The following is a 12,564-nucleotide window of genomic DNA, read 5'->3' as shown; positions in this document are numbered from 1 at the left end:
TATTTTGATAAAACAATTGGCAACTCTTATACTCGTATAAAATAGAAACAGAGCCATGGGAAATGCTTCTTGTGTTATTTAGCAGATTTCAATGTACTATTGATAGCTCTGTCACATTTCTGATAATTACAAACTTTTTTTCTCTAGGAGATGAGGGGCAAGGACTGAGATATATTCAGCTACCTTTCCCCGATGCTATACTTATGTTGGCTCCTGCAATGAAAGTGGCTGGGAGTGGGGACAACCATCTGAAATCGAGAGAGGGCAGAGCACTGATAATGCACTCTCTGTCATCTCTGTCATTAGGACCGCCAATCACCTATGAGGCACAGTGGACATCCTGACATGTCAGCAGCTATCACCTTGTCCCATATTTAACCTGATGGCTTACAAACGATGGGGGGCTGCATCCTGTTATAAGTCTTTGAAAAATATTCAGTCTCTCTAGAGTGGAATTGCTTCCTAAGCTGAATATTTAGCAGGTTTCTCACTAGGGGCAATGGCATGTACTTAAAAATACATACTTTCCAGGGTTAAGTACAAAAAAAGGAGCTAATCCATTTGATAAAGTCCCACATCACTTCTCATTATAGAAATGACAACTTCTGCCTTTGCTATTTGAAAGGAGACAAGGTAAAATTCAGAAGGTTCACGTTACCTTAGAGCTGAAATCCATCCATGAACATGGAAAAGCAGGAAGAAAGGGAGGGTGATCCAGAGAGGAAATAGAATAATAAGCAAGTAACGTGTACTGATCTGAGGAACATACCAGAAGTTTGGTTACGATAAATAAGAAAAGCAGAAGTAGATTTGAAACATTCGTTTCCCTTTATTAGCTCAGTGAGGCTGATGTGTACTGCACATTTAAAAAAAAAATCACAGGAATTTTCATACAATGAATAAAACCACAACAATACATGTAGAATTGGCAGGTGGAAAAAAAGCCCAGCAAGGGCTTAACTAATCGCTTACTTTCCCTCTTCAGCATAGTTCAACCAACAGTATTACACTTTCACCTACAAATCTTAAAGTAGCTCCATCAAATCAGCAGTTCACATTATTGAAAATGTCTGTCACATAGGTACAAATTTAGAGTCATCACATTATATTACATGGCTATTCTAGGTCATCTATGGATCAGGTCTTAGACTACAGTGATTGAAGTTCTCGTTACAGCCATCAAAAAAGGACACATAATCATTACCTACTGTAAGCTCACGTCTAAAGGCATGAAAAGGTTTCCTTTTTTCAACTGACCCAACCATCACACCCCAATAGTGCCAAGTTCCCTCTCTGCTGCTTTGAATGTTGACAGCCTAACCGTTGCTCTCGGAGTCATTTAGCAAAAGTTGATTTTGTTGCACTGGAAGAATTATTCTGCTACATCTCTTTTTTTTAAAAAAAAAAAAACCCACGTTTCGAAAGCACCAGTTCGGTTACCAAAATTGTAGATGTGGTTCTTACCACAGCGTGAAGGCAATGACCCGTGGTCATCTAAGAATCCTACAGATCTATGCTGAAATTTGCTTCCAGTGATGATGATGGGGTGTATGTGTTTATTTGAAATATTCTCTCCGAAAAAATTAAAAAGAAAAATAAAAGGAACACAGTTTACATTTTGATGGGCTACCCACAGTGTCTGCATAAGATACAAAAGCTCTATTCGGATGGTTTAGTGATTCTCTCTTTGCACTAATTTTAGATGCAATTTGAAGTCCATGGAGGAAAACTATCTTCACGGTAACAATATTTGTCAGGCCAGAGGGGGGGATAAATTAATCCTCGACATGAAATCTGTAGTGTTGTCTTTTGAGAAGTAAGAAAAGAAACCAAGTATTTTACTCATGTCAACAATCCAGGGCAAAAAGGAGAATGTATTTAAAATTGGATCACAAAAATTTAAAGGCAAAATAGAGAACGCATCTGGTCCTTGAACACATAATATGATTTACTAAATATCGATTTCTTAAAAATAATTTATTGCTCTTAATAGTCTTTTTATTATTATTATTCTACAACAGAAGATACTCAAAATTCAGAAAGAAAGACTGTAAACTTTAGTTTGGCGTTCACACAGAGTTAAAATACCTGCATTTAACCTACAGAACAACAAGAATTAGGCAGATTAAAGATGTGTTACTGTCGTAACGCAGAACCTGTGAACGAGTTCTTTTATTTCATAGTATTTTTATTGCTTTCTATCTACTTAGAAATAAGAAGCCGAAAAATCAAGCAAGCATCCGACAGGACAGACAGCGGATTCACTCAGAACACAATATGCTGGTGATAAATGAATGCAGCTATCAAAATTAGCTGCATTGGCCTGGGGGTGACATCCGTTTTAGAAGATCGTGTTGGGAGAGAGAAAGGAAAAGAACAATTGAGTAGTAGGTATATCATGTCTTCCAGAAAAGTCATGTCAGCCAAACCGTAATCGAATCCCAATTTAGAAACTTGAATAGACACTCCAATCTTTCCTGACTTCCATTCCAGGGGCTCCACACTCAGATGAAATCCTGATGCTCAAAAATGGAGGTTTTGCTGAAGTTTTTATTGAATTTAGCAGAAGCAATGTCATCAAGAACAACATCATGGTCACGTCAGAGGCCATGCTAGTGCAAGTAGAAACACTGCTTCTGCAAAAGCTGAATTTCCCAAATAAAACACTTAAAACTCCAACCTGACAATTGCCATGCATCCTAGGTAGAAAATTTCCACTGGCTTTATTATTTTCATCATCTCATAATTTATAATAAATAGGCTATCTGCAACTGATAAATATGTCTCTTTAGTAAACAAAGGAATGAAATCTCAGTATTTATACAGGATGCATAACTGTAAAAAATACAGATAAATACCATCATCATACTCTGCCAAGGGAAAGAGATACTGGCTTCAAAGATAGTCTTCAGACACACATTAATTATTGTAAAAATCATACTGCAATTATTACCTCAGCATTTTGTATCAAATTAAAATCACAAAAATTAAAACAAAACAGCATTTTAAAAAGATTTTTGACCTCTAGTTTCAAAACTACTGTTGATAGAGAAAATAAAAACATTTCTTAATGGTTACCCATTGAGAGACTTTACATAAAATCATGATATCTTCTAGAAAAATTTTAGATGAGAAAATTTCATTCCCCTAACAAATCCAGTGTATAAAACTTCAAAGAAAAACAAGCAACAAGAAAATGTGGAAAAATATCGCAGAAGTGGTTAATACCTTCAGGGGGCTAGGATATTTCTTGACAAGATGCTTAGATCGAAGCTCACCTAAGAAGGGATGGATGTGCGTAAAGCATCATTTTGTTGTTGTTGCACTCAACGGACACACACACTGTCTTTTTTGTTTTTTTACAATCAAATATATATAAGCAGTAAGTTCAGCTTCTAAATATGTTAGTGTACAATAATTGTTTCACCTCATAATTACATTTGAATATTCTTGATTAAGAAAAATTTAGCAGTTTTGAAAAGAAGGCTGCATTTACAGTGCATAGCTGTAACAAAAAAAGAACATTGTTGTATAGTATGTACACAAAATAAAAATACTCCATTTAACATCTGTAAATACTTAACTACATCAGAGAATGTAGCAATTACACTATCTGAACACATCCCAGAGAGTTCCACCCAACTCTCATTAGTAATGTAACACCGTGCTGGCTCCTCAGAAAGAACCACTGAGTAAGCTGCACGCTTGACCATTGACAAGGCTTTTGAAATTTGCAGTGGAAGATCAACATTGTGGACATTTACATGGGTGTCAGGATAGAGGACGAGCCACAGAAACTTCAAAATGTTAGGAAAGTTTAGCATTCCAGTGCCTGCAGTATCCTCTCCCACCCAGATTCCATGGCAAAAGGAATAAAAGAAAAAAAAGAGAGAGAGAGAGAAGGGATATTAGTTCTACAGAACCTGTGGTTTCTTCGGGATTGTCATATCATCTTTACGTTATGAGAGAAAGCTTGCTTCAAGTTGATTTTGCACTTTCTTAAAAAAACAGAGTACGGAGATTGATGCCCAGACATCCGCGGCTGTCATTTTAGGGTGGTTTGTGGTTGGTTGGTTAGTTTCCTTTCCTTTTGAATTTATGCTTTTTTTTTTTTTTCCTTTTGAATAGATTCTGAACATTTTGAAGTTCTAGGTTTTAAGTGTGTCTTCATGGAACTGCTGCCATTTGAAGTGGTTTGCCCTTGCACACTCTGGTCAGGTGCCCCCAGTCCCCACCTGTACATACATACTTCCCCCAAATCAGGCACACATACACACACACACACACACACACACACACACACATTCCATCACCAAGAGACTCCAGGGAAAGCAAGCTGACACCCATGAATAAACATGTGCTTACTGGATATCCATTCTGTCTCTTGCCTCTTCAGCAGCTGTGTTCATGTAAACCATTGTTGTTGTTCTTGTTGTATTGTTGTTGTTTTGTTTTGTTTTTGTACAGAGAGTGTAAAGTAGGAGAAATTCCTAAGTATGACTTGCAATAGTCTATTAGGGAAGGACGCGCTGTCCCATGAGGTATTCACCGTCCCTCTGTCATCTTCAGCCAGGGAACATGTTACCTGCGCAAGCTTCTCTGAGCTTCTTTCAGTAAACTATCGAAATCCAGAGAGTCATACTTGCTCTTGGTGGAAGCAGGGTCAAAGTCATCTGAGTTTGAATCTGAAAGAAACCCAAGCAGAGTTAGATGCACCCTTGGCCAATGGTCATTAACTCAATCATCCAATTCAAGATGACTTGATCCAATAGCAACTTATCTAATCAATGTACCTTAAAAATAAGCCCACCCTCCTACTCCCTTCCTGGCATATTAAATAACTTACCCAAGGTTCCTCAATGACTTAGATGAAGAGAGAAGAGTAGAAGCTGGAACTAATTTTCCTATTCAATGGGATTGATTTCATTGAGCAGAAAATCCAGTTGAACAGGAGACAGAATCATCAGAACTTCACCCACTCCCCCTCTGCTGCTCTCTTTTGAGGCAGAGGGACATATGCCATCTACTCCATACCTTGGAGTACCCCAGCAGTAATGGTGCAAACTCTCCCCAAATTAGAAGTTTTAGAGAAATGCTTCAGGGCAAATTTAGCCTCTTTACTCATTAATAGGAGAAGAAAAATAGGCAGGTATAAATTGAACCATGGTCTTTCTTGGATCCTTAAACTAGTCTAAGTCAGCTTTTGTGCGAAGTTCCACATGCTACTTCAGATAGCCCTTAACAAAATCGATGTGTTTCAGCAATATTGGATGTAAAGTGAGATTCTATTGACTATCTCTTATTTTTCTCCATCAACATCTATAAAAAAGTCAGATATCTGTGCTGGTCTTGCAAGTGAGAAAGACTATCTTGGAAATATAATCGAAAACCTGTTGCAAAAAAATTCATTCTTTTGAAATCACTTACTTGAAGGAAAAAGAAAACCTTTCTGGGAAACATTAACAATCCTACTAAAATATGAGCATTTCCATGTCTTACTCAGAAATGCTTGAAGCGGCAGAAGAGTGCAATACTAGATAATATGGAGGTATAATCATTGACCTCACAAGTTCTTTTGCTGAAAAGGTTACAAGGCCTTAAGCTTTCCAGAACCAGGCTGATTTTTCTCACCTAGCTTCAATCTACTTTAACCATCTCAGATTTAAAGACAAGGAAATTCCTTCACTTAGCTTTTTTCTGTCATTCTCACCATCCTTGTCTTTACTGCCTTTCTTTCAGCAAGTTTTTCCAGGTGAGAACAGCAACAATAACAATTACAGTTGGCCTCAGACATAAAAGCAAGGACAAAAATGCCCAATTTTTCCTCTCTAAAATCTTAAATGGTCAATCTTAAATGACACTGCCTTCTACCCTTCTCGTCACAGCCTAAGGAATGGTTTGCTTGTATTGTTAAAGCCTCACAAACAGCTGTTGTTCAAAATCTTTTTTGTAGAAACAAAATATAACTCCTGCTCATTGCTAGAGATTAGCCTGAAATCAGCATTCCATTTGCACTGTAGGTGAAGATGGAAGAGTTTCCTGATGACCGGAGTCTGTATGACATTAAGGTCAGCATAGAACCATCAAGAACATACATACATATCCTTCCTTGGAGGAAATTTTGAGAATATTTAAAATGTCCTAACTTTGGATTATTCTACAGGAAACCCAAAATGTCAGTGTTTCTGTATTTTCATTAGTAAATACTACAAATATTTTGAAACAATGGTTCTCAAGAGTTTCTTCCCTATGAAATACGATGACTGGTCTCTACATATATACCCGCTTATACAGGCAGACTATGTAACACAGTAGGCATCCACAAAGTCTCTTCTGTTGCATGAAGATAGAACGTGGTTACATGCAATTCCTGAACCAATGACATCTACTCCATCCCTTTTCTCCACTAGAGGAAGGATATTGCAACACAAGTAAGATGTAATAAAATTTTTATAGGAATAACTTGAAAGTCACTCTAATTCTTTCAAAAAATAGTTATAAATAATGATGGTATAAATAGAAACAAATCACATTGCAACTGTATTCTTAGCACCTAAAAAACTGTTGGCACAAAGTAGATACTCAAATTAATATTTGTTGAATGACTCTATTAATCTTGAATACCAGCATATTACAAAAACTGTGGTTGAAAATATTTCTATTGGGATCTGGGAGTGTTCGACCAATGAATGGCAAGGGTCTGTGAAAAGTTATGCCTATATTCCAGATGCTGATAATGTAATACATTTCTTTGAATCAATAAAGAACTTGTGATGAATACATTATTTGCTTCATTTTTCTTATATGTTTAAGTATAAGTTCTACACTATAACTAATTCCTGATCAAAATTATTATATTCTTAATACCCATCCTTCTGTTCTGATCCTACAGTTTTAATTTAATGTCTATCTTTCCTCTTTAAGAATTTTCATCTAGGTGCTTCAGAAAAATCCCTTTGTTTATAAGACAGTAAATAGAAAGACACAGAGATTACAGATTCATAGAAACCGGACTTAAATCCTGGCTTTACCATGGTAACCTTGAGTGTCCCTTTAAACTCTGAGTCTCATTTATAAAACTGGCTCATAAATAGTAACTGGAATCATTGTGTTTTGCACTAATAGTATTGTAGTAACCGTTAAGTGGCCACAATAGCAGAAAAATAGCATGTGTGAGCTAACTTAATTTGGGGAAGCAAATAAAAACAGAAAACAACTAATTCATCTAAAATGATGTCACATTAATTTTGGTAAAATTAATCTATATCACATCATTTTCACTTCACTCTTGACACACACGCAAGCTCTCAATCCCTCTAAGAGTCCAGAATATGCTTGTGTTCACCATAATCAGTGGCTGTGCCCTGAAGCATTTAACTTGAACTCTTCAGGGAACAAAGACAAGATACATGTGAATGTTGTTCAGTACCAAAGCTGGCTCCTGGTGTGATTCTTTCATTTCAAAATATCTTGAGATTTCTGACTTCTCCTCATTACCATCATTTTTAATTATAATCATTGTTGTTAGTGCTGTCGAGTCAATTCTGACTCCTAGTGCCCCCGTGTACAGCAGAGCAGAACCCTACCTGGTCTTTTTGCACCATCCTCTCACCTTCTGGTGCTAAATCAGACGATGCTCTACTGCTACTCATAGGGTTTTCATGGCCAGTGTTTTCAAAGTGGGCGACCAGGTCCTTCTTCCTAGTCTGTCTTAGTCTGGAAGCTCCACTGAAACCTGTCCACCATGGGTGACCATGCTTGTATTTGAAATCCCGGTGGCATAGCTTTCAGCATCACAGGAACATGCAGCTGCCACAGGGGGACAACCACGAAATGGGTGGTGTGGTTCCCTGGCCGGAAATAAACCCTGGGCCCAGGCAGTGAGAGCTGGCTAATTATAATCATAGCTACTATTTATTGAGCACTTATTTTATGCCAGACGCTGTGTTAACAGCTTCACAAATATTTATTCAATCTTCACAACAACATTATAAGGTATTTTAAAAATGAAGAACCAGAAGCGGAGGGAGTTAATTATTTGCTCAAGGTCAGAAGTTAAGTGAGGTTTCAAAACCAGGTCTGCAAGATTCCAAACTCAGGATTCTTTGACTACACCATGCCTATGTTCAGGCCAACTACCTTCATGCAATTGTAGGGCCTGAGGGAATTGGAAAAACCCATGCTACTACAATGCACATCAAACACACTTTTCAGCAAATACAGAGCTGAGCTTAGTGATGGCAAAGCTTCTATTGCTGCTGGCTAGGCAGAAAGATAACGAGAGGGGAAGCATTCTTCTTAGAAATATTTCAGGGAGGCTCCGGTTCAATTTGGAAATACCATCGAATCCTCCCTCTCCCAGTGATGAATCGTGATCTAAAGGCCCCTCCAGGTAGCTTATTTTAAACTCTAGATGTTTTGAGAGACTGGAAACACCCTGGCCTTCGTCACTGAAGAAAGTAAGTCAAATCAACTCAAGACTTCAATCTGTCTTGACTGTCTTTATCAGCCAACATTTGAACAAACGACTTGCCACCTTTTATATTTTCATCCCTAGGCCTCTATCTCTCTAACACTCAGCTGCCTCTCCCCTGCTTCATGCTATCTATTTAGCTTGTGAAGTGAATTATAGCATATTCCCCCCGAACAGTGCACGCCACCTACATCAATTACTCTAGGAAGACATCACTTGAGTGGAAGAAAGAAAAAAATCCGTGTATTTAGTATTAATTTCTTTCTTTATACCAAGTGAAGATGGATATATAATAATGCTTGGGAGTAGATTTAAATGTTAATTTTATGATTACTATTATACCTCGATTTAAAGTCATGTCATATGCACAAGACAATTGCTACTTTCCTTCCTTCATTCCTTCACCAAAGAGCTCAAAGCCTTACAAGACACAAATTAGGTGGGAAATGACATGCACAGGAGCAAAATTAACATTGGGAAGGAAATTAAGATGTTCATTGTGGCATTATTTATAATATCAAAAAATTAGAAATAGAATAAATGTTTAGCTATAATGGAATGATTAAATATAATGGCACTATTCACTGAACAGAGCACAGAGCAACCATTAAAGTATGTTGATAAATTATTTTTAATCCTATGAATCACAGTGGAAAATGAGCTTACATAATATTGAGAAAAGCAGAATTTAAAAGTTTACACATAGACAATGTGACCTCAACTATAAAAATTCGGCAATCTGAGACAAAATACTGGTCTGCAAATCACATGCTAGGTAATAGTGGTTATCTCCAGGTGATAGGCTGGTAGGTGATTTACTATTTTTATTAAGATTTTTTTCATGCTTTCCAGAGTTTACCTCTTGAGTCTGTACAATTTTTATAACAGGAAAAACGAATGAAAAATTATATATACTTCAGTTTCCTTATCTGTAAAATGAAGATGATAATAATAATATCCACCTTTTAGGATCGTTCTGGTAATTAAACGAGAAAATGCTTGCAAAGCGTCTGGCACAGCACGTAGTATTCGAAAGCATTCAAAAAATAGGGTTTTTTGTTCTTTTGTTTTAAAGAAAGCGTAGTGTGATTTAGCATATGAAATTTTATTTTCCCCTCCCAAAGTGTAATTTGTAGAAAATGTTAACATTTCTAAGAGTTTGTGAGATACTAAGGAAAAAGAAGAACACTTTTGCGTATTCTGTTCCATAAAACAATGATGACAATGTTATTGATTTTTACAAAAGGATTCAGGGTAAGCATGGAAAGCAGATTGCAAACACATCCAAAGACACACACATGTGTACACAACACAAACACATATAGATACACGCACAATACCGCACACACACACACAACACATGTACACACAAAACACAACATATCAAACACAGATACATACACAAATAGCTCAGAATTTCAGCATCTGGGCAGATAGTACAAAGAAGTTACTTCTTCCCTTTGTTGCCAAAACTTGAGCCCTTTGCTTCTGCAACTATCTCATACATTAAAAAAATAAAACATAAGATAAATCTGTATTCAGATATTCCCTCTAGCAAAATAAAGTGAAGGTCCAACCCAACATGCCTATGGTTTACATTTGCTTCCATTTTGAGCTCTACATCTGGATTCCTCATTCTATGTACAATAAAATCCATACCTAGGTCTGCATAGTTAGACTTGAAAAATTGCTTGCGTCCACAAAAGTACAGCTCGAAGTCAGTTTCATTCGACCTGCGCAAAGTGTATCCATTTTCAAGAGCAGCAAAAGCATCACAGGTGTAACGGTAGGTAATGAAACCATAGCTGTCTCTGCAATGGACAAAGAAGAGAAGTTCAAAGCTAGTGAGGAAGCATTAGCATATATGACTGTAACCCTTTCCACTTTGGAAGACCTCGCTGGTGCCAACGTCTGAACCACTGCATCCATTTATCAGTGTGATTGTCCTGTCAAGCAGCTAAATACTTATTTCTGGGACAGGAAATCTCAACTAGAAAGATTAATAAATAGGGATGAAAGAAAATAAATAAGGTTCTGAACTCAACATGTCATCTGTCAAAGCATTCCCATCCTAGTAATCTTACGGCCATAATTTTTTACATATGTCAGCTTCTAAACAAGAAATAATCTTGAAGATTCTCACCCATCATCCCGCAGATTTACTGTGCACTCTTCAATTTCACCAAAAACTTCAAAACGGTCCCTCAGTTCTGTCCGTGTCGTGTCAGGTCTGATTTTACCAACATAAATCACACGACGTTCTTCCTGGCGGGGAGGGGAATAAGGAGAGACTTGCTAGTTCTGGAGATAGGAAGGAAGTGGAACCTCTAGAAACATCCATAAATGTACGATCATGCATAACAAGAACACACAGAGCATGCCGATGAAAGTAAAACATATACTAAAACGGAGTGAAAGACTACACTTGAACCAAGTTTTACTTTCTATTTCTTCAATATCACTCTCTCCTTCACATGCGCTCTCTTCTGTATCTCACTCTCTTCTACTTTTTCTATCCATCCCTGTTCTTCTCTCACATGAACTTTTGTGTATGAGAAAATAAATATGTGTAATGTGATCTTTTTATCACTGAATAGCTGAACAATATCTATTAAATACTTTAACACTTGTAACTTTATTAATCTTCAAAATCGGTAAGGAACTGACCTGGCTTACAAAACTGTTGAATTTCTCATCAACTCAGAATTCTAACAATGAGATGTACAAATTTTGACATCCCTCAAAATAATGATTCTTAAACTCTAGTATAAATAAAAATTACCTGGGGTCCTTATTAAAAATTCAAATTATTGGGGTTTATCCTAGCTGGATTGAAAAAATATTTGGAAGATAGTGTTCAATGATCTTCATTTTTAACAAGCACATCGCAGTGATTCTGATATAGGCAGTCCAAAGACAGTAACTTGAAAAGTACAGTTTTAAAATATAGACTATTCTAAACTATGGGTCTCTGAAATAAGAGCTATAAAAGAGGCTATAAATTTCGCTTTGCAAATGAATCTTATTTTAGGAACAGACTAGAAGGGTGTGGCCTAATTTTCACAAGTGGAATCAATATCATCATAATCTGAAAGTCATCAACAATTTATAACCTACAAAATATGGAAAGAATATTTGACACCTTGACAATGATTTCCTTTTTTAAATAACATGACCGCACGCTTAGTGTAAGACGCAATCCTCTACCTCTTGTGCCAAGAAGACAAAGCCAAAGGTGATGATGTCACTCAAAACTGAGAAAAGGTTTTTCAAGAATGTAAGGAATTACTATAAAGAACATGCTTACCAACTAGCCTACACGTCTATCAAGAAAAAACAAGGATAAAATGAACTTAATGTTGCAGAGGTTTAAGTGCGATGGAAACAAAAATGGGGAAACACAGGACTAAGGTACAGATTTAGTCTGCCCAAGAGTTTTCTCTGGATGTACTGAGAGTATCCTGTCTCGGATGATGAAAAAGTAATTTAGGCTTAAGGCAAAGAGATTTCCTATGTTATTTACTGAGTGTCTTTCCTTTACATAGGCTCAGTACTCAGCAAAGGGCCTGGCAAAGAGTGGGCATTCAATAAGCAGTTGTGAAATATAACTGAACAATTCACAGACTCTATGATATATAACCTCCTGTTTGATCTGATCAGCCATGCCTCGTTTTCTTTTACCATATGCAACACTCATAGTTCTACTTTCATCAGAGAAGTTCCTCTGAGCTGCAGACTCAGCCAAGTAACTGACATCTCAGGTTGGATGTCCCCAGAGCACCTCAAGCTAGACCAACATTACCCCAAACCAAACTCTCCCTGTTCTGCCCTCTTCCTAATGAGTCTTTCTCCATTGTTCTTGTATCAATGAAGCTAATACCATCTAACCAGTGATTCCCGACAAAAACCTGAGTGCCTTTCTTGATTCTTCCCCTCCACATATCCAATCACTCATGAAGTCCTGCTGATTTTTACCTCCTAAATCTTGCTCTAATATGCTTCTTTACATATCCCCTGAACCAAACTACCAGCATCTCTTTCTTGACTAGTATAACAGCTTCTTAGACCCTGTGTCTACATTCACCCTCCTC

At 37.1% G+C, this 12,564-nt stretch overlaps 1 protein-coding gene across 3 annotated transcripts in view; it reads right to left on the bottom strand.

Moving 5' to 3' along the window:
- Positions 1-805: 805 nt before the first annotated feature.
- PPARGC1A (PPARG coactivator 1 alpha) overlaps positions 806-12,564 on the bottom strand; it is a 108,178-nt gene continuing 96,419 nt past the window's right edge. For all 3 annotated transcript variants that reach the window (XM_046656460.1, XM_046656459.1, XM_046656461.1), the window contains 3 exons: positions 10,617-10,738; positions 10,133-10,284; positions 806-4,685 (listed from right to left, as the gene is read on the bottom strand). In XM_046656460.1, the coding sequence (XP_046512416.1) occupies positions 4,582-4,685; positions 10,133-10,284; positions 10,617-10,738 (378 nt within the window). In that variant the 3' untranslated portion in view covers positions 806-4,581. The remainder of the gene's footprint in view (positions 4,686-10,132; positions 10,285-10,616; positions 10,739-12,564) is intronic.

The sequence above is a fragment of the Equus quagga genome, chromosome 3 (genome assembly GCF_021613505.1).
Source record: "Equus quagga isolate Etosha38 chromosome 3, UCLA_HA_Equagga_1.0, whole genome shotgun sequence".
Taxonomy (NCBI): Eukaryota; Metazoa; Chordata; class Mammalia; order Perissodactyla; family Equidae; genus Equus; species Equus quagga.
Note: the sequence above shows the minus strand (reverse complement) of the source record. Positions and strands in the feature narration are given on the sequence as shown.